General features: G+C 38.8%; 1 protein-coding gene across 1 annotated transcript in view; it reads right to left on the bottom strand.

Moving 5' to 3' along the window:
• Positions 1 to 333: 333 nt before the first annotated feature.
• LOC141278769 (NACHT and WD repeat domain-containing protein 2-like) overlaps positions 334 to 24,079 on the bottom strand; it is a 117,191-nt gene continuing 93,445 nt past the window's right edge. The window contains exon 3 of the mRNA XM_073805139.1: positions 334 to 1,733. Within this exon, the coding sequence (XP_073661240.1) occupies positions 1,596 to 1,733 (138 nt within the window). The 3' untranslated portion in view covers positions 334 to 1,595. The remainder of the gene's footprint in view (positions 1,734 to 24,079) is intronic.

Here is a 24,079-nt window from a genome sequence, read left to right as displayed (position 1 = left end):
TCTTGTTTTGCATATTGCATTAGCTTTCTAATGGGTTTCTTCATGCTCTGCCCTGGTCTGACCACCAGCAGTTGTAGGCTTTAAAATGAGTCAGATCTCTCCAGTCCTCTCCTCAACGCACTCTGCTTCTCATGTCAAAGTGCAAGTAAAATCTTTACAGCCAACTTCAAGATGGCAAACCCCATGCTGTGGCCTCCAGTCCCACACTCTCCCTTTCTGCTCACACTGCTTGAGGCACACCCACCTACTTCCTGTTCCCTAAACCTGCCAAGCATGTTCCCCACTCCTCTCTCTGGAAAGCTCTGAGCTGGAATATCCAGTCGGTTCTTCCCTGTCCCTCCCTCCTGTCTCCCCTCCTTAGTCACCTTATCAGTGAGACCTTCTCCATCTACTCTATGGAAAATTAGAAGTCTCTCCCCTCACTGCTCTTCCCTTTCCTCCTTCCTTTTTGTATTTTTCTCCACAGCTCTTGTCACCATCTGATTATTGTTTATTTTACTTATTTGATTTTTGCCTGCCCTCTCCTCTTAGCCCCACATAATGACACAAGCTCCATGAGGGTAGAAAGTCTTACCTTTTAGTTCAATTCTAACATTAAATCATAAGAAACTGGCCTAAAAAAATGACCATTTCATATGGGTCAACTTGCCCCAGCACTAAGAGCAGCCCCTGGCACAGAACAGCATTCAATAAGTAGTTGGTTGATAAATGAATAATTTATCCACATACTAAAAATATTATAGAGACTTTATGTACTTTACGTCTTATGTGGAGTTGAATATAGATGGACATGCAAATAAATATTAAAAACTTTTATTGATACACTGAACCTAGCATTTAAATATAAGATATGACATTTTCATATCATAGTAATTTTAACAGTCATCCGTCAGCCTCAGAACATCCTGTGTCGAAAGGGCCAACTTCCCTATCAATTGGTAGGAGCTGTTTGGATTCAGGATAAGGTTTTTCTCTTCAGCTAAACTGAGGCAGTGATTTTGCACATCACCGCCATAGAGTGACCTGCTTCTTACCACCACTGTGTTTACACAGAGGAGTGGCTATTCTTTAGAAAATAATGACAAACTAATAATAATATTCCTGTTCAACATCTCTAGCTGAAAATCACTGCAAAAACAAATTTTTTCCAGAGGGTATCAATTCCTATTGGCAGATCTGAGACCATATATTTGGTTTACTTTAACAATGTTTCTGCCACAGTATTTTAAAAAAATATGCCAGAAATTCTAATGTTGAGAAACAGATACTAGGATAGAATACTACATGATAAAATATAAGGAAAATTAGGATAATTATTGGAGGACTAACACAGTAAGCCTTACTGCTGATCACAAGGTGTTGTGGAAATTGTTGTCAACCCCAAGTCAATCCTTTGATTACCACTTCAAATTATTCACTGTTAATTTGCAGTGCTTCTTACGGAAAGGGGAGGATTTTGTCCTCACACATTGAGGGCAAGGAGACAGTTTAAGAATTTTAAATAAATACAGAAAAGCAAGGTTTCTTTCCCCATTCTAAAAGCCCCTTAAGAATCACAAATCAAGAATTCTCACATTCATCTACAATAGAAAGCATTAAGTTTTTTTTATACCCACAACAAAACATGGACCTGCAGAAGTTTTCAAACAATCCTCCAGGAGCTTCATGCGGGTCTTCTGGAGCTCAGGGCTGTCCCATTCATCTTCATCAATTCCCCAGTACAGATCTATGACCTGGGGACCAATGGAGGAGGCAGCGTTAATTCACCTGTGCGAAAAATCAATTGATGTGTAGGCTTTTATATTCAGAGTATTAAGCTAATGTGACTTCTAACTTTTCTCTTTGGAGCATGTTTTCCCTTGCAGAGGGAAAATGATTTTTAAGATCAATCTAAAGAGGTATTTTTTTTTTAAATCCCATGATGGTTTGGGGATGAACACTATAATTTTTTTTTGTTCCTGATTATACTGTTGACATGGCCCCAGAGAAAATGAAATGTTAAATATCAGAGGCTTTGCAATTCAGGCTTTCATTATATTGAAATGGTAACAGGATTTCAGAAGTCTGAAAGCAGCTGGGATATAGTTACTACATTATCGGAGACAAATAACAGTGTATAATTTTACTGTTATGTCTCAATATGAGAAGGGAAAACCATAATGGGCATTGACATATACTGACCCAAAGTTAAATAGCTACATTTCTGTAAAAAATAAAAATAGGAAAAGAAACCTGTTATCCCACAGAGACATTTTGTTTATATCTTATCTCTAAGCAGCTTAGCTTTCATTAATACATATCTGAAAAAACATGTATGGAAAACAATGAAAGGTATGCCTCACTGAGAAGTGAAGATAATAGGATCCTCTACCTCCTTACTTCAAAGACGATGAGGAAAGAGTCTGTAAAAAGCTTTTACAAGTACACTCTTTGAAAAATTTGCTATGGAGAGCAGAATGGGTTTCATTCCTTTCACTCAATTGCTGTCTGCATAAGCTAAATGTTTCTAATTGTAGCTTTGAAGATTTCTTCTTTTCCTTTATTTCCCACAAGCAGAAAAAACAACCTCTCCTCCTTACTGGCTGTTTGCATGGCATTCAGTGAGACGTAGGTACAGAGCGTGGGGTCCCCCACTGTGCCCCAAGTGCTCTGTATACTTTCCATCTCCTGGTCAATGCCCCACACAAGTGTGTTTGTATCAAATCTTTGTCTATCTGCATTTGAGTTTTTAGATGGCTGACAGAGATATAACAACTTCTTTAAAAAAATATTCCCGTGGCTCAGTCCATGAGTTTTATAACATATGAAACTATCAGCACTGATTTTGGGGTTCTTTCTTTTAATCTACTTTACAAGGTTTAATCACAATATTAAGAAAGAGGGACGTCTGAGACTATAACTTGACTGTCCACTATGAGAGCCCTTAGCTGTGGTTATCTAAAACTAAATATAAATTAAAAATTCAGTTCAAGTGCTCAATAGTCACATGTGATTACTGACTCCCATGTTGGAAAATGCAGATATAGAATACTTCACCATCACAGGAAGTTTAATTGGACAGAACTGTAATTTACTGAACCTCATATACTGAAATTACTAGAACAAGTCTATTTTTGGCCATCTGCCAATAAACTCTCAAACAAATCTGCAATGTGAATGGTAACTTAGTTGTGTCATGCACAAACTAACACTCATACACAGAACCTGGTCCCCGTCCTTGTGGCTGATACTGTTTGATATCTGAGGAAAGGTAGGATTTGGAATAAATGAGAAACAGAAATGGTAAAAATGAAAGTTAATGTAACAAAAGCTATAAATATACAACTGCTATTCCTCTCACATCTTCTGTGACATAAAATTATATAAAGTAATTATGTCACTGTAACTTATTAGATGTTGCATATATAATAATAATAGCACAAAAGGGAATAGAGCTATATAGGAGTAGTCTTTCTATAGCTCACTGGAATTATCAGAATCTACCTATGATTTATACTAAAATGTATATGCCTTAAAATAACTACAAAGAAAATAACTCAGAAATGAATGATTTTTTCACTATAAGGAATTAAAATGTTAAACTAGAAAATATCACAAAGCAAAGAAGTAAAAGAGGAATAGAGGAACAGAAATGACAGACATATAGAACAAAAGTAAAAGGGCAGAAGTAAATCTAACTCTGTCAATAATACCATTAAGTGTGAATGGTTTAAAAAGTCCAAACAGAGACTGTCAGACTAGATAAAAACAAGATCCAACTATATACTTCTACAGGAGTACACTTTAGATTCAAAAAGGTTAAAAGGATGGAAAAAATGACAAAGGAGGCAAGAATATACAATGGAGAAAAGACAGTCTCTTCAAGAAGTGGCACTGGGAAAACTGGACAGCTACATGTAAACGAATGAAATTAGAACACTCCCTAACACCATACACAAAAATAAACTCAAAATGGCTTAGAGACCTAAATGTAAGGCCAGATCCTATAAAACTATTAGAGGAAAACACAGGAAGAACACTCTTTGGCGGACTTCCCTGGCAGTCCAGTGGTTAAAACTTCGTCTTCCGGCTAGAGCAGAAGATGGCGGAAGAGTAAGACGCGGAGATCACCTTCCTCCCCACAGATACACCAGAAACACATCTACACATGGAACAACTCCTACAGAACACCTACTGAAGGCTGGCAGAAGACCTCAGACCTCCCAAAAGGCAAGAAACTCCCCACGTACCGGGGTAGGGCAAAAGAAAAAAGAATAAACAGAGACAAAAGAATAGGGACGGCACCTGCACCAGTGGGAGGGAGCTGTGAAGGAGGAAAAGTTTCCACACACTAGGAAGCCCCTTCGCGGGTGAAGACTGCGGGTGGCAGAGGGGGGAGCTTCGGAGCCGCGAAGGAGTGCACAGCAACGGGGGCAGAGGGCAAAGCGGGGAGATTCGCGCACAGAGGATCGGTGCCGACCGGCACTCACCAGCCCGAGAGGCTTGTCTGCTCACCCGCCGGGGCGGGCGGGGCTGCGAGCTGAGGCTCAGGTTTCGGTCAGAGCGCAGGGAGAGGACTGGGGTTGGGGGTGTGAACATAGCCTGAAGGGGTTAGTGCACCACGGCTAGCCGGGAGGGAGTCCGGGGGAAAAGTCTGCACCTGCGGAAGAGGCAAGAGTCTTTTTCTTCCCTCTTTGTTTCCTGGTGCGCGAGGAGAGGGGTTTAATAGCGCTGCTTAAAGGAACTCCAGAGATGGGCGCGAGCCACGGCTAAAAGCGCAGACCCCAGAGACAGGCGCGAGCAGCGGCTAAAAGCACGGACCCCAGGGACGGGCGGGAGACGCTAAGGCTGCTGCTGCCGCCACCAAGGGGCCTGTGTGCGAGCACAGGTCACTATCCACACCCCTCTTCCGGGGAGCCTGTGCAGCCCGCCACTGCCAGGGTCCCGGGATCCAGGAACAACTTCCCTGGGAGAACGCACGGCGGGCCTCAGGCTGGTGCAACGTCACGCCGGCCTCTGCCGCCACAGGCCCGCCCCGCACGCAGTGCCCCTCCTTCCCCCCCGGCCTGAGTGCGCCAGAGCCCCTGAATCAGCGGCTCCTTTAACCCCGTCCTGTCTGAGCAAGAAACAGAGGCCCTCCAGCGACCTACACGCAGAGGCAGGGCCAAATCCAAAGCTGAGCCCCTGTGAGCTGTGAGAACAAAGAAGAGAAAGGGAAATCTCTCCCAGCAGCCTCAGAAACAGCGGATTAAAGCTCCACAATCAACTTGATGTACCCTGCATCTGTGGAATACCTGAATGGACAACGAATCATCGAGAAGGAGAGCAAGATCTATGATTTTTTCCCCTTTTCCTCTTTTTCTGAATGTGTATGTGTATGCTTCTGTGTGAGATCTTGTCAGTACAGCTTTGCTTCCACCATTTGTCCTAGGGTTCTATCCGTCCATGTTTTTAAAAAAATTTTTTTTAATTTTTTCTTAATAATTAATTTTAATAACTTTATTATACTTTTATTTATTTCTTTCCTTCCTTCCTTCATTCCCTCCTTTAGACAACGAATCATCCCAAATTGAGGAGGTGGTCTCTGAGAGCAAGATTTATGATTTTTTCCCCTTTACCTCTTTTTGTGAGGATGTATGTGTATGCTTCTGTGTAAGATTTTGTCTGTATAGCTTTGCTTCCAAAATTTGTCCTAAGGTTCTATCCATCCTTTTTTTCTAAATTTTTTCAATTCAATAACTTTATTATACTTTATTTTACTGTATCTTCTTTCTTTCTGTCTCTTTTCCTTCCTTCCCTCCTTCCTTCCTTCCTCCCTCCCTCCTTTCATTCTTTCTTGCCTTCTTTGCTTCTTCCTTCCTTCCTTCCTTCCCTCCTTTCTTTCTTTCTTTGTTTCTTTCTTCATACTTCTACTAATTATCTCTACTTTTTCTCCCTTTTATTCTGAGCCGTGTGGATGAAAGGCTCTTGGTGCTCCAGCCAGGAGTCAGGGCTCTGCCTCTGAGGTGGGAGAGCCAACTTCAGGACACTGGTCAACAAGAGACCTCACAGCTCCACATAATACCAAAGAGCGAAAATCTCCCAGAGACCTCCATCTTAACACCAGCACCCAGCTTCACTCAATGACCAGCAAGCTACAGTGCTGGACACCCTATGCCAAACAACTAGCAAAACAGGAACACAACCCCACCCATTAGCAGAGAGGCTGCCTAAAATCATAATAAGTCCACAGACACCCGAAAACACACCACCAGACGTGAACCTGCCCACTAGAGAGACAAGATCCAGCCTCATCCACCACAACACAGGCACTAGTCCCCTCCACCAGGAAGCCTACACAACCCACTGAACCAACCTTAGCCACTGGAGACAGACGTCAAAAACAGCGGCAACTACGAACCTACAGCCTGCAAAAAGGAGACCCCAAACACAGTAAGATAAGCAAAATGAGAAGACAGAAAAACACACAGCCGATAAAGGAGCAAGATAAAAATGCACCAGACCTAACAAATGAAGAGGAAATAGGCAGTCTACCTGAAAAAGAATTCAGAATAATGATAGTAAGGATGATCCAAAATCTTGGAAATAGAATGGACAAAATGCAAGAAACAGTTAACAAGGACCTAGAAGAAATAAAGATGAAACAACAATGAACAACACAATAAATGAAATTAAAAGTACTCTAGATGAGATCAATAGCAGAATAACTGAGGCAGAAGAACGGATAAGTGACCTGGAAGATAAAATAGTGGAAATAACTACTGCAGAGCAGAATAAAGAAAAAAGAATGAAAAGAACTGAAGACAGTCTCAGAGACCTCTGGGACAACATTAAACACACCAACATTCAAATTATAGGGGTTCCAGAAGAAGAAGAGAAAAAGAAAGGGAATGAGAAAATATTTGAAGAGATTATAGTTGAAAACTTCCCTAATATGGGAAAGGAAATAGTTAATTAAGTCCAGGAAGCACAGAGAGTCCCATACAGGATAAATCCAAGGAGAAATACACCAAGACACATATTAATCAAACTGTCAAAAATTAAATACAAAGAAAGCATATTAAAAGCAGCAAGGGAAAAACAACAAATAACCTTATGGGGATTCTCTTGTGTGTTAACAGCTGATCTCTCAGCAGAAACCCTGCAAGCCAGAAGGGACTGGCAGGACATATTGAAAGTGATGAAGGAGAAAAACCTGCAACCAAGACTACTCTACCCAGCAAGGATCTCATTCAGATTTGATGGAGAAATTAAAACCTTTACAGACAAGCAAAAGCTGAGAGAGTTCAGCACCACCAAACCAGCTTTACAACAAATGCTAAAGGAACTTCGCTAGACAAGAAACACAAGAGAAGGAAAAGACCTATAATAACGAACCCAAAACAGTTTAGAAAATGGGAATAGGAACATACATATCAATATTTACCTTAAATGTAAATGGACTAAATGCTCCCACCAAAAGACACAGTCTGGCTGAATGGATACCAAAACAAGACCCATATATATGTCTGTCTACAAGAGACCCACTTCAGACCTAGAGACACATACAGACTGAAAGTAAGGGGATGGAAACAGATATTTCATGTAAACGGAAATCAAAAGCAAGCTGGAGTAGCAATTCTCATATCAGACAAAATAGACTTTAAAATAAAGACTATTAGAAGAGACAAAGAAGGACACTACAAAATGATCAAGGGATCGATCCAAGAAGAAGATATAACAATTGTAAATATTTATTCACCCAACATAGGAGCACCTCAATACATAAGGCAAAAACTAACAGCCATAAAAGGGGAAATCGACAGGAACACATTCATAGTAGGGGACTTTAACACCCCACTTTCACCCATGGACAGATCCAAAATGAAAATAAATAAGGAAACCCAAGCTTTAAATGATACATTAAACAAGATGGACTTAATTGATATTTATAGGACACTCCATCCAAAAACAACAGAATACACATTTTTCTCAAGTGCTCATAGAACATTCTCCAGGATAGATCATATCTTGGGTCACAAATCAAGCCTTGGTAAATTTAAGAAAACTGAAATTGTATCAACTATCTTTTCTGACCACAACGCCATGAGACTAGATATCAATTACAGGAAAAGATCTGTAAAAAATACAAACACATGGAGGCTAAACAATACACTACTTAATAACGAAGTGATCACTGAAGAAATCAAAGAGGAAATCAAAAAATACCTAGAAACAAATGACAATGGAGACACGACGACCCAAAACCTATGGTATGCAGCAAAAGCAGTTCTAAGGGGGAAGTTTATAGCAATACAAGCCCACCTTAAGAAGCAGGAAACATCTCGAATAAACAGCCTATCCTTGCACCTCAAGCAACTAGAGAAAGAAGAACAAAAAAAAAAAAACCCCAAAGCTAGCAGAAGGAAAGAAATCATAAAAATCAGATCAGAAATAAATGAAAAAGAAATGAAGGAAACAATAGCAAACATCAATAAAACTAAAAGCTGGTTCTTTGAGAAGGAAACAATAGCAAACATCAATAAAACTAAAAGCTGGTTCTTTGAGAAGATAAACAAAATTGATAAACCATTAGCCAGACTCATCAGGAAAAAAAGGGAGAAGACTCAAATCAATAGAATTAGAAATGAAAAAGGAGAAGTAACTGACACTGCAGAAATACAAAAAGATCATGAGAGATTACTACAAGCAACTCTGTGCCAATAAAATGGACAATCTGGAAGAAATGGACAAATTCTTAGAAATGCACAACCTGCCAAGAGTGAATCAGGAAGAAATAGAAAATATGAACAAACCAATCACAAGCACTGAAATTGAAACTGTGATTAAAAATCTTCCAACAAACAAAAGCCCAGGAGCAGACGGCTTCACAGGCGAATTCTGTCAAACATTTAGAGAAGAGCTAACACCTGTCCTTCTCAAACTCTTCCAAAATATACTAGAGGAAGAAACACTCCCAAATTCCTTCTACGAGGCCACCATCACCTTGATACTGAAACCAGACAAGGATGTCAAAAAGAAAGAAAACTACAGGCCAATATCACTGATGAACATAGATGCAAAAATCCTCAACAAAATACTAGCAAATAGAATCCAACAGCACATGAAAAGGATCATACACCATGATCAAGTGGAGTTTATTCCAGGAATGCAAGGATTCTTCAATATACGTGAATCAATCAACATGATACACCATATTAACAAATTGAAGGAGAAAAACCATATGATCATCTCAATAGAGGCAGAGAAAGCTTTTGACAAAATTCAACCCATTTATGATAAAAAACCCTGCAGAAAGTAGGCATAGGGGGAACTTTCCTCAACATAATAAAGGCCATATATGACAAGCCCACAGCCAACATCGTCCTCAATGGTGAAAAACTGAAAACATTTCCAGTAAGATCAGGAACAAGACAAGGTTGCCCACTCTCACCACTCTTATTCAACATAGTTTTGGAAGTTTTAGCCACAGCAATCAGAGAAGAAAAGGAAATAAAAGGAATCCAAATTGGAAAAGAAGAAGTAAAGCTGTCACTGTTTGCAGATGACATGATACTATACATAGAGAATCCTAAAAATGCTACCAGAAAACTACTAGAGCTAATCAGTGAATTTGGTAAAGTAGCAGGATACAAAATTAATGCACAGAAATCTCTGGCATTCCTATATACTAATGATGAAAAATCTGAAAGTGAAATCAAGAAAACACTCCCATTTACCACTGCAACAAAAAGAATAAAATATCTAGGAATAAACCTACCTAAGGAGACAAAAGACCTGTATGCAGAAAATTATAAGACACTGATGAAAGAAATTAAAGATGATACAAATAGATGGAGAGATATACCATGTTCTTGGATTGGAAGAACCAACATTGTGAAAATGACTCTACTACCCAAAGCAATCTATAGATTCAATGCAATCCCTATCAAACTACCAATGGCATTTTTCACAGAACTAGAACAAAAAATTTCACAATTTGTACAGAAACACAAAGGACCCCGAATAGCCAAAGCAATCTTGAGAATGAAAAACGGAGCTGGAGGAATCAGGCTCCCTGACTTCAGACTATACTACAAAGCTACAGTAATCAAGACAGTATGGTACTGGAACAAAAACAGAAAGATAAATCAAAGGAACAGGATAGAAACCCCAGAGATAAAACCACGCACATATGGACACCTTATCTTTGATAAAGGTGGCAGGAATATACAGTGGAGAAAGGACAGCCTCTTCAATAAGTGGTGCTGGGAAAACTGGACAGATACATGTAAAAGTATGAGATTAGATCACTCCCTAACATCATACACAAAAATAAGCTCAAAATGTATTAAAGACCTAAATGTAAGGTCAGAAACTATCAAACTCTTAGAGGAAAACATAGGCAGAACACTCTGTGACATAAATCACAGCAAGATCCTTTCTGACCCACCTCCTAGAGGAATGGAAATAAAAACAAAAATAAACAAATGGGACCTAATGAAACTTCAAAGCTTTTGCACAGCAAAGGAAACCATAAACAAGACCAAAAGACAACCCTCAGAATGGGAGAAAATATTTGCAAATGAAGCAACTGACAAAGGATTAATTTCCAAAATTTACAAGCAGCTCATGCAGCTCAATAACAAAAAACGAACAACCCAATCCAAAAATGGGCAGAAGACCTAAATAGACATTTCTCCAAAGAAGATATACAGATTGCCAACAAACACATGAAAGAATGCTCAACATCATTAATCATTAGAGAAATGCAAATTAAAACTACAATGAGATATCATCTCACACCAGTCAGAATGGCCATCATCAAAAAATCTAGAAACAATAAATGCTGGAGAGGGTGTGGAGAAAAGGAAACACTGTTGCACTGCTGGTGGGAATGTGAGTTAGTTCAGCCACTATGGAGAACAGTATGGAGGTTCCTTAAAAAACTACAAATAGAACTACCATATGACCCAGCAATCCCACTACTGGGCATATACCCTGAGAAAACCAAAATTCAAAAAGAGTCATGTACCAAAATGTTCATTGCAGCTCTATTTACAATAGCCTGGAGATGGTAACAACCTAAGTGTCCATCGTCGGATGAATGGATAAAGATGTGGCACATATATACAATGGAATATTACTCAGCCATAAAAAGAAACGAAATTGAGCTATTTGTAATGAGGTGGATAGACCTAGAGTCTGTCATACAGAGTGAAGTAAGTCAGAAAGACAAATACCGTATGCTAACACATATATATGGAATCTAAGAAAAAAAAATGTCATGAAGAACCTAGGGGTAAGACAGGAATAAAGACACAGACCTACTGGAGAACGGACTTGAGGATATGGGGAGGGGGAAGGGTGAGCTGTGACAGGGCGAGAGAGAGTCACGGACATATATACACTAACAAACGTAGTAAGGTAGATAGCTAGTGGGAAGCAGCCGCATGGCACAGGGATATCGGCTCGGTGCTTTGTGACCGCCTGGAGGGGCGGGATAGGGAGGGTGGGAGGGAGGGAGACGCAAGAGGGAAGAGATATGGGAACATATATATATATGTATAACTGATTTACTTTGTTATAAAGCAGAAACTAACACACCATTGTAAAGCAATTATACCCCAATAAAGATGTTTAAAAAAAAAAACAAAACACTTCATCTTCCAACATAGAGGGTGCCAGTTCAATCCCTGGTTGGGGAAGTACGATCCCACATGCCTCACAGGCAAAAAAAAAAAAAAAAACCAAAACATAAAACAGAAGCAAATTATAACAAATTAAATAAAGACTTTAAAAATGGCCCACATCAAAAAAAAAATCTTAAAATAACCCCACTCTGACATAAATCACAGCAAGATCTTTTTTGATCCACCTCCTAATGAAAATAAAAACAAAAATAAATGGGACCAAATTAAAAGCTTTTGTATAGTAAAGGGAACTGTAAAAAGAAAAGACAACCCTCAGAATGGGAGAAAATATTTGCAAATGAAGCAACTGACAAGGGATTAATCTCTAAAATATACAAGCAGCTCATGCAGCTCAGTATCAAAAAAGCAAACAACCCAATCAAAAAATGGGCTAAAGATCTAAATAAACATTTCTCCAGAAAGACATACAGATGGCCAATAAACACATGAAAAGATTCTCAATATGACTAATTATTAGAGAAATGCAAACCAAAAGTACAATGATGTATCATCTCACACCAGTCAGAATGGCCATCATCAAAAAATCTACAAACAAATGCTGGAGAGGGCGTGGAGAAAAGGGAAACCTGTTGCACTGTTGGTAGGAATGTAAATTGGTACAGCCACTATGGAGAACAGTATGGAGGTTCCTTAAAAAACTAAAAATAGAGCTACCATATGATCCAGCAATGCCACTCCTGGGCATATATCTAGAGAAAACCATAATTTGAAAAGATACATGTGCCCCCAATGTTCACTGCAGCACTATTTACAATGGCCAGGACATGGAAGCAACCTAAATATCCATCAACAGAGGAATGGATAAAGAAGATGTGGTACATATATACAATGCAGTATTAGCCATAAGAAAGAACAAAATAATGTCATTTGCAGCAACATGGATGGACCTAGAGCCTGTCATACTGAGTGAAGTGAGACAGAATGACAAATATTATATGGTATCACTCACATGTGGAATCTAAGAACAGGTAAAAATGAATTTATCTACAAAACAGAAATATAGTTACAGATGTAGAAAACAAACTTATGGTTACCAGGCGGTAAGGGGAGGGAAGAGATAAATTGGGAGATTGGGATTTACATATACACACTATTATATATGAAATAACTAATAAGGACCTACTGTATAGCACAGGGAACTCTACTCAATACTCTGTAATGGCCTACATGGGAAACGAATCTACAAAAGAGTGTATATATGTGTATGTATAACTGATTCACTTTGCAGTACAGCAGAAACTAACACAATATTGTAAGTCAACTATACTGCAATAAAAATTTTTAAAAATTCACTTAAAAATTGAAAGTGTTATAGTGTAGAACCAGCATGACAATAGACAAAATCAATAAAACAATCTATATATGTAAGAGAATTTGTATTAAAATAAATGTAATATTTCAAAAAAAGGATGGAAAAAGATTTATCATGCAAACAGCAACCATAAGAAAGCTCACGGGGCTATACTAATATCAGACAAATATATACTAATATCAGACAAAAGAAATTTTAAAACAATATAACTAAAGATGAAGAGGGACATTTTATAATGATAAAAGGGTCAATCCATCAGGAGGATGTAACAATTATAAATGTATATGCAATGAACAGAGCCTTAAAATACATGAAAAACAAACTGACAGAAATGAAGGAGAAATAGACAATTTAACTATAATAGTTGGAGACTTGAATATATAATAATGGGAAGAACAAAATCCTGGAAGACTGTAGCAATACTGTAAATGAACTAGCTCTAACATGTCTTAGGACAATCTACCCAACAACATAATATACATTCTTCTCAAGTTCACATAGAACACTCTCCAGGAGAGAACATATGTTAGATCATAAAACAAGCATCAATAACCTTCAGTGGATCTAAATCATATAAAGTATGTCCTCTGAACACAATGCAATGATACTAGAAATCAATAATAGAAAGAAACTTGGAAAATTCGTAAGTAGATGGAAATTAACACACACCTCAATAACCAATGAATCAAAGAAGAAATCACAAGGGAAATTAAAAATTACTTTGAGATGAGTGAGAATGAAGATACGACATAGCAAATTTATGGGATGTAGGTAAAGCCATACTTAGAGCTGTAACCACCTATATTAAAAATGAAGATTTCAATAATTTAACTTAAGACAATAGAAAAAGCATCAAGGGCAAGCCAAAGCAAGCAGAAGGAAGGAAATAATAGATTACAATGGAAATTAATGAAACAGAATAGAAAAATGATAGAGGGAAAAAAACGAATGAAATCAAAAATTGGTTCTTTGAAGAGATCAACAAAATGGATAAAACTGGATTCACCAAAAGAAACAAAAACAACCTCAAATTCCTAAAATCTGGGGTGAAAGAGGCCATTACTACTAACCTTACAGAAATAAAAGGATTATTAGAGAATACCACAGACAACTGTATGCCAATGAATTAGATCACTTAGATGAAATGGACAAATTCCTAGAGAGACACAAATTACATAAATTGACTCAAGACAGAATAGAAAAATGTGAAGACATTTTTAACAAGAGATTAAATAGTAATTTTTTAAAAGCTGCATAAAAAGCCTAGGTCTAGACGGATGCACTGGTGAATTCTACCAAACATTTACAAAAGAATTAATACCAATTGTTCAGTCTTCCAAAACTTACAAGAGAACACTTCCTAACTTATTCTATGAGACAAGTATGATCCTGGTACCAAAGCCAGACAAAAATCAGAAGAAAAATACAAATCAACATCTCAAGAAAATAACCATCCTCAGCAAAAATATTAAAAACCCTAACCTGGCAGCATATAAAAAGGTTTATACAACACAATGAGGTGGGACTTATTCCAGGAATGCAGGGTTGACTCAGCATCAGAAAATCAACTAATGGAGGACACTATATATTAACAGAAGAAAGGACAAAAACCATATGTCTCAACATACACAGGAAAAAAAAATGACAAAATCCAACACTCCTTCATGATAAAAAAAAAAAAAAAAACTCAACAAACTAGGAACAGAAATTAACTTCTTCAACCTGAATAAAGGGCATGTATGATAAAACTACATCTAACATCATACTTAATGAAGACTGAAAGCTTTCCCCCTAAGATTAGGAGCAACAGAAAGATAATCCACTCTTGCCACTTTTATTCAACAGTATATTGGAGGTTCCAGCTAGGCAACTTGGCAAGAAAAAGAAAATGCATCCATATAGGAAAGGAAAAGGTAGACCCACCTTTATTAATAGATGACAAGATCTTGTATATTGAAAATTCTAAGGAAAGCACTAAAAAACTGTTGGAACTAATGAGTTCCAAGGTTGTAGGATACAAGATCAATATGTAAAACCCACTTGTATTTCTATATAGTAGCAATGAGCAATCTAAGATAAATAAGTCCATTTAAAAGAGCATCAGAAAGAATAAAAAGCTTAGGAATAAATTGAACAAAAGAAATGCAAAATTTACACTTTGAAAATTACAAAACACCATTGGAAGACATCCCCTATAAATGGATTGGTAGACTAAATATTACGATGACAATACTCCCCAAATAAATCTATAGATTCAATGCAATCACTATAAAATTCCCAGCTGACTTACAGAAATTGACAAGCTGATCTTAAAATTCATATGGAAATTCAAGAGACCCAGAACAGCCAAAATAATCTTGCAAAAGGAGAACAAATTTGGAGGACTCACACTTCCAGATTTCAAACTTAGTACAAAGCTACAATAATTAAGACAGTGTGATACTGGCATAAGTATAGGCAATGGAATAAAACTGAAAATCCAAAAATAAATTCTCATACTTACAGTTAACTCATTTCAACAAGGGTGTCAAAACAATCAATGAGGAAATAAATAAACAAATGGTATTGAGACAATTGGACATCTATATGCAAAAGAACAAAGTTTAATCCCTACCTCATGCCATATATAAAAATTAAAACAGATCACAGACATAAATTAAGAGTTAAAACTACAAAACTATTTTTATAGAAAACATCTTTATGACCTTGGATTTGACAATGGTTTCTTAGATATGATAGCAAAGTACAAGTTACTGAAAAAAACAGATAAATTGGACTTCCTCAAAATTAAAAAAAATTGTGCTTCAAAAGATCAATAAAGTGAAGATGGCACCCTCAAAATGGAAGAAAATATTTACAAATCATATTTGATAATAGATTTGTATCTAGAATATATAAGGAACTCCTACAACTCAATAAGACAAATAACCCAATTAAAAATGGACAAAAGATCTGAGTAGACATTTCTTCACAGAATATATACAGATTGCCAATAAAGATAATCAGCGTTATCACATGAAAAGATAATGTCGTTAGTCATCAGGGGATTGCAAATCAAAACTTCAAGATAACACTTCATACCCACTAGGATGGCTATAATCAAAAAGACTGATAACAAGCGTTGATAGGGATGTGGAGCAACTGGAAAACTCATGCACTGCTGGTGGGAATATAAAATGGTGCAGCCACTTTGGAAAACAGTCTGGCAGTTCCCCAAATGGTTAAACACAGAGTTACTACGTGATACAGCAATTCTTCTAGGTATATACCCAAGACAGATGAAAACCTACGTCTAGACAAAAACTTGTACATGAATGTTCATAACAGCATTATTCATAATAGCTAAGAAGTGGAAACAATCCAGTTGTCCATCAAGTGATCAATGGATAAATAAAATGTAGTATACATCCACACAATGGAATATTTTCTGGCAATAAAAAGTAATGAAATAGGGACTTCCCTGGTGGCACAGTGGTTAAGAATCTGCCTGCCAATGCAGGGGACACAGGTTCAATCCCTGGTCAGGGATGATCCCACATGCTGTGGAGCAGCTAAGCCTGTGCACCACAACTACTGAGCCTGCGCTCTAGAGCCCACGAGCCACAACTACTGAAGCCCGCGTGCCTAGAGCCTGTGCTCCACAACAAGAGAAGCCACCACGAGAAGCCCGCGCACTGCAACAAAGAGCAGCCCCTGCTCGCTGCAACCAGAGAAAGCCCGCGTGCAGCAACGAAGACCCAACACAGCAATCAATCAATCAATATCTTAAAAAAATTAATGAAATACTGATGCATGTTACAACATGGATGAGCCTTGAAAATGCTATCCTAAGTGAAAGAAGCCAGTTACAAAAGATCACCTTTTGTATGATTCCATTTACATGAAATGTCTAGAACAGGCAAATCTACAGTCAAAAAGTAGATTAGTGGTTGCCTAGGGCTGGGAGGGAAGGGAATAGGGCAATAAGGGAATGATAGCCAGAGGGGAGAGGATTTCTTCTTTGGGTGATGAAAATGTTCTAAAATTAATTTTGGTAATGCTTACACAACTGGGAATATACTAAAAACACTGAATTGCACACTTTAAATGGGCAAATTTTATGATATGTGAACCGAATTGTATCTCAGTGATAGTCTGCACAGCTAGCTTGGACTGTGATTTTCCACAGGTCTTACATCTCCAACTCAAAGAACTGAGATCAAGAACAGAATGTTTAAATCAAGCACCTAGTGTATTAAGAGCTAAACAATAAGATCTAACTAAATATATGTGAGCCAAATGACCAGGGTAAAAGTCAAAACAAGGCTTTCACTTATGTTTTTAAATAGAAGCTTAAATATCACATGATTCATTTGACACCTATGGCAGCCTTTTATAATAGTTTTTGCATCTGTTATTTCCTTAAAGTTTGGCCACCACTGCTTTCATCCAGGTCTTTATAACTCCATGTGTCCTTACTTTAGTAGCTTTGTTTAAAGAAGAAAAGCTGGAAGTAAGAGAATATTTAAATTGTTCTTTCTCAAGTGTCTTTATGAGCAGAAAATGATGAAAAATAAAATCAAGCAACCGTGAAGACAAGCAGGAAATAAATAGATGAAACATTTAGCTTATGCAACACAAAACACCATTACGGGCAAACAGAAATGCATTATCAATAACTGGCAAGAAGTGGCTGGAACCCAAAGTGCTCAATAAGACAAGATTTGTTACACACTTTAAAAAATTAAGTTTAGCTTTTGGCCTAATGTCCAGGCACTGCAGACACTGGAATCTAATTTACTATTTATTGGAATACTACCTTGTTGATAGCACATTTTATGCACCTTTACTTATTTCATCATTAAGTATAAAAGTTCAGGAAAGTAATTGACTTTATTTTTTTCACTTGTTTAAAAATATTCTTAGGGAAGCTAATTTATCATGCTCATAATAATGTGCTGAATTGGTCTGCAAACAAAAAGCCAGCGAATAAAAGCCCTAACAAATTTTACCACTTGAAATCAGACATAATGATTTAAATACCAAGATTATTGAACAAATAATAAAGCAACCTGTAAGAATCAAATAATAGCCTTATGCTTTACAAAAATATAACAAAAAAAGGTCAAATTTCAATTCATAATGGCTTCACATATCACTTCTTCAGAAAGAACCTCTGAAATTTAAATATTTTCCAAAATATTTTCCTTCTCAATCTTCCCATGCTATATGACACATCTGAATGCAAAACAATGTAACTACTGAGATAATATGACTGATTTTGTTTCTGAACAGATATGGTACTAAGATGAAGGCTGTTCCTCAAAGTTATTACTATGGGAGGCTACACACTCACTCTAATGATTCTGCCATTGCCCAGGGCATTTCCTCTGTAGGAGGAAATGGTCAGGGATGATCCCACATGCTTCTATTATCTCATTTTGTATTGAAAAACTCTCACCCTTTATAGCTGGGAGGTTGTTTTTATTAAAATGGTATTTCTCCAGGCTTAACAGGACTTTACATTTATAAGACATGGCTTTGAAAAGAATTTTAGCTCTCTAAAAAAATCAAATCTATTCTTAAAAGGGATAAATATCTGTTACTGCTAAAAACATTCAAAAGAACACAGAGCAGGTTCAGAAAATTTCGAACAGGGACAACATTCTTGTGCTATGGATATAACTTTCAAGGTCAGTGCAGAATGCAGACAGTACTCATTTGAATGTAGCTTAGTAGCTGTGTCCTGTTACTAGAATGTTCATCTCACAGGATAAGGTGAGCAGAGAGTCTTAAACCTCAGACTAGGTTTGTCAGATACTGTTTACCAGGGAAAAGTTATTGTTTATACTTATCAAATTCTTACTCTGGTTAGAATGACTTTCCCCAGTTGCATGGGATACAAGAGAAAAAAAACCCCCAAACAAAAAAACCCTTGGCCACACTTTTACTAGAACTATTGCAAACACTGACGACTTTAGGTCACCTGCAATTATTCTCTTGGTCATGAGATATCTGACTAGGATATATGGAAGCACAACTAAGACAGACATTTCTGGGAAAATCAGGTCCTAAATCAAGCCCAGAAAGAACTGGCTGGCCCCAGTGGTTGTACACGATCACCAGAAAGAGGGTCCAACAGGGTGAGTTAGGATAATGTTTCATCCGAAGCCTCATAAAGGCGACTAACTGCTCAGACCTGATGCCTCTGTCTCTTGGGAGATTCAGCCTCTGGACAGTCCTAACAATTGTAACGTGATGGTAAGAAAGAACTGAACTCTTAACCGAGGCAGAACCTCTGCCTAGTAAGGCTTAATGAACTTGGGGACACAGAGAAGGTGTCAGGAGTCGCTGGAGACAGAAGCTGCTGCAAGGCAGGAGCCGTGCGCATCCAGGTTGAGTCTGAGCTGGGGACTCGCCGTATAAAGGAACCTCAGCCCGGCTGCAGCTAGGCACCAACTGCCTTCAGGGGCAGGACACTTGACCACAAACAAATGATGTGCCTGAGTGAAAAACCCAAAGTTGGCTCTGTTCCTGGCAGCGGGCTTTCAGCAACCACTGTATGGGAGTGATCTGCTTCGTGGACCTGGGCCTGCATCACTGCTGCAACTTCCCAAGTCATCTCCTTGCTTCTGTTCTCGCTCTTTCTAATCCATTCACTACACCACAGGCAGAGGGCTCTTGTTAAAATGCAAATCTGATCGCCAATGTTAGGATTTCCTTTCATTCCACAAGACACTATATAGAGTAACTTATTTACTCCTTAAACTTATGAGTAGACAGAAATATTATCCCTATTTTATGGGTGAAAAAGCTGAGGAACAGAGAAGTAACCTGCTCAAAATCACACAGGTAGCGAGTAGCAGAGGTGGGATTTGAACCTGGGCTGTTAACATTATTTTACAGCACTTTCCATGTTTAAGCTTCCCATCACCCAAAGATGGTATCTAGAATCTATGACCTGATTTCTGAGATCTTCCATGACGTAGTCCCTGCCTAACTCTCCAACCTTACCTTATACCACTTTCTCTCTCGTGGGTCACACTCCAGCTGTGTATATACTCCTCACACGCGTTTGTACATGTGTACACGTGTTTACACATGTACACATTTACATATGCACATGTATTTACATATATACATGCACATTTACATACCTATACACACTTATATAAATTTTTGTGAATGTATGAATATAAGAGGCTTTTTGATGCAGTAATTAAGAGCACAGACACTGGGGCCAAACTACATTGGTTCAAATTCTGACTCTGCCACTTATTAGCTGTGGGATCTCTAGCAGTTATTTACTTCTGTATTTCTAAGCGTCCTTATCTAGTAAAATGTAGAAGATAGAATTTACCTCCTAGGCTCGTAGCAAAGATTAAACAGGTTAATGTATATACTGCACTTAGAAAAAGTGCCTGGCAGGCAGTGAGTACTACCTAATGCTAAAATTCCTTCCCAAATTTGCTTATGAAAATATGTTCCTTCTGCCTGAAATACTCTTCTGTTTAACCTGGCCATCTACCCATCGTTCAGCATTCAGCATAGACATCAGTTCCTCAGCAGGCCTTCCTGATGCCTCTAGGTTCGACGAGGCCCGCCCCCCGTCCCCATCACGCATGCCCAGAGCTCCTTCTATTTCCTCTGCAGTAAGCACCACCATGGTCACTGTTGTGATGACCGTATTCTCTGAGACTGTAAACTCTGAGGACAGGGATTATGTTTGTTTTCAACACTAAGGTATCCACTGCACCCACAACCTGGCCTATGCAGAGCAGAGGCTCAATAAATGTCTGTGAATAAATGAGTGAATCCCATGGGACCAAGCACCTTAACCTGCCCTGGGGATTTGGGGTAGACATCAGTGAGGAAGTAAGACAGGAGTCTGGACCTGAAGGATACATGCATAGGAAACTGTTCTTCAGAGAGGGTAAGAGGACAGAACTGCAAAGACAGAAATGTGACACGGCCTGCCATATAGAGATGAGGTCAAAGTACCATCATTTTGGGAGCTGAGAGGAAACAAGATCGGGCTGAAGAAACACTCTGCTTAATAGATAAGAAAACTGGGCTTAAGTTACTTTTCCAATGGTTTATAACTAATTACTGACAAAGCGGACCTCTTAAGTGAATGTTCTTTGTGCAAAGACTTGTTATAAGGTCTCCTCTCCATCCTACAAGAAATAGAAAATGAGGATGGGAAGAAATAGCTACCTTGTGTTCAGAATCTGAGAAAGACTTCACAGTGACTGGACCTGACTGGGATACTTAAATGTCACCTGCAAATAGGGATCACTCATTCTGTTTATTGAGGCACTAATCCTCCTGGGTGATTTCCAGAGTTGGCATAATTGATAGCCACAATTTAGCGGACTTAAATGTTCAGCAAAGTATAGCTCCTCCAGTAAATTTTGGAGTTTGCCACAATGCCACAGCTCTATATAAAATTGCCTATGTGCACAAAGTAAAGGAGGAACAAAAATACTGGCTTGGGAAGTCAGGCCTGAGAATTCTAGAAGAGCCATTCCACACTGCAGAAATGTTGAGCCAATATTTACAATTCAACTGGAGCAAGGAAGGTCAATGATGACATAATGATTTCCTTCCCTTTTATCTTCTCTATTAATCTTCCTTTCCCCTTTTTATAAATGGGCTCATGGATGGGAGCAGGATGATGTAACATGCTTTTAAGACTTTTTACAGAATAGGAACTTGGTAAGGTCTGTCCAGGCTTTGATGGACAGAATCAAAATGCAAAGCGAGCTAGACAAATTGAAGTGCTGGCCTGAGTGAAATGATGTGATTCAATGAGGGGAGATGCATTTCATTTTAGAAAGAGGCACACATTTGATTAATAGGCAATGGAAAAGGAGTGATTAGTTGACAATGTGGAGAAAAGACCAAGGGCATCACAACATATCCTATCAATTATAAAGCCAATGATGTATTTTGGCAACTCAGGAGGCAAAATGCATTCTGAGATTCCTGAGCAGGCAGACAGTCAGGAGGAAAAAATGAATATAGAGAAGGAGACTGGGTTCAGTAGAACAGGAGGGCGGTGGTGAAGATGCAGTGGAAGAAAAGCAGGAGGACACAACTGACGATGGACCTTCAGTGTGAGACTAAGGAATTATTAGTCAGTAATTATTAGTAAGGTCAGGCTAATACAAGACTCACATAATTTCACCTGACCTACAACTTGGATATACATAGAGAATGTAGTTTTTTTATTTTGTCTAAAATGGTTTGGGTCTCCTGCCTAAGTCTCTATCCTCTGGCTATCAGGGTAAAATGAGCTTCTGTTCTATCCAGTTTCAACCTTAGTTTGAACTCATGTTTCCAAGGACTCTTTATTAAGTACTTTTTCTCTCTTGAATCAAGCTGCCGACTCTTTCAAAAGCTTCCTTCTTTTCCTGACATGATGCCTGGGTGACCTCATATCCTGAAGGGGAAAAATGGATTTCTAGGGCACAGTCCCCAGGTGATGCCCACTGCCCGCCTGGTTGCTGGCAGCATGGCTGTGCTTGGGGCAGTTGTAACCCATGGATTGGCTTCTCCTTCTCAGCCTGGTCAGAGCCTGGTGTTGCTCTGCAGCAATCAGGGCCACCCTCCCCTCCTGGGGCTGAGAAGTCCCAGGCCTTGGGCCCACGCTCCATCCAGTTTTTCCACCCTAGCCCTTTTGTGTGGTCACCTCTCCCTGTCATGGGGACTAACAGTGGCCCTTAATTCAGCATATGTGACACACAGTAATTGAGGGCAGCTTTGGAAGTGAAACTTCATGGTCTCTTGCTGCCATGGCCATGATGTGGCCACACCCAGGTCTGTTGGCAGAGGTAGGGGCAGGGGGATGATTGTTGTAAGGCCATCTCTTTCCAGAGTCCTAAATAGAGAGCAGAGGTAAGCTGCCCTTAATGTTACACATGCACCCACCTGTTCTCGCTCATCTAACCCACCTCCCCTTTTCTGAAGCAGAACTCGGAGAAGGAGGATGGGGAAGCAGATCTCCCGAACTCTGCCCCTCTCTGTCTCCTTCCACCATTTTCCTAGAGACCACATTGGGTAGGTCCTGGCTCTGCCTTACTGACGAGCTGGGCCGTCTTCTCTACATATTAGATCTCCAGGGTCAGAGCGCTAGTGCTAGATGATATGTTAAAGATGTGATTTAAGGAATTTAGAGAAATCTCCTCACAAGCTGATAGTGTGACCTCCAAGGTTTTTGTCTTGCTACATAATCCTTTCTTGTGTGCATGACAATATTTCTTGAATATTCTTCCCATTTAAATTCCTTCTGCACCAGACACGAAACACCCCTCAGACAGACAGATGCCTTGATCAAAGGTCTCTTACTGTACTCAAAAAAGCAAAAGAAAAATGCATATGAATAATTTCATTACACTAGGTTCTTGTTCAGGAGAAAGACTTAAACGTGAAAAAAAGAAATGAACATTGGTTAAGCGCCTTCCAAGTGCCAGGCATGTTGCATCATCTCATTGAATTCTTGTAACAATCCTGGAAGATAAGTACTACCCCATTCACTTTACAGAGGGGTCAACTGCCTGTCAGGGAAATCAAGCAATTTGCCCACAGTCACAGGACTGGTAAATTTGCAGACCCAGAATTTGAATCCTAGTCTTTGTAACAGAAAAACTTATGCTGTTTCCACTGTACCCCATAAATTACATAATGTGCTGCATTTTACTGAATTGAATATATCATCAGTAGTAGGCTGCTCTAATATTGTACATTCCACTAAAAAAGAAATGCACTGCCAATTACACCATGACACACCATTTGTTTGTACGATGAATCCTGATTTCTGAGACGTAAAAGGGTGAAAAAAATGCACCATAGAAAGAATGATCTGGTAAAGACGGTTTAAAGATTATTTGAGCAGCTGCTGTGCTATGTACAGTCTGGACCAGAACACAAAAACACCCAGGGTAAGGAAAGATCAAGAAGATGTTGCTATAATCATTCAGCTATCAAGAAACAGAAGCCTGGCAGAATAAAGCAAAAAGAATGAAAAGAACTGAAGACAGTCTCAGAGACCTCTGGGACAACATTAAACACACCAACATTCGAATTATAGGGGTCCCAGAAGAAGAAGAGAAAG

The sequence above is a fragment of the Tursiops truncatus genome, chromosome 5 (assembly GCF_011762595.2).
Source record: "Tursiops truncatus isolate mTurTru1 chromosome 5, mTurTru1.mat.Y, whole genome shotgun sequence".
Classification (NCBI taxonomy): Eukaryota; Metazoa; Chordata; class Mammalia; order Artiodactyla; family Delphinidae; genus Tursiops; species Tursiops truncatus.
The sequence above is the reverse complement of the archived record's forward strand: the minus strand, read 5'-3'. Positions and strand labels throughout refer to the sequence as shown.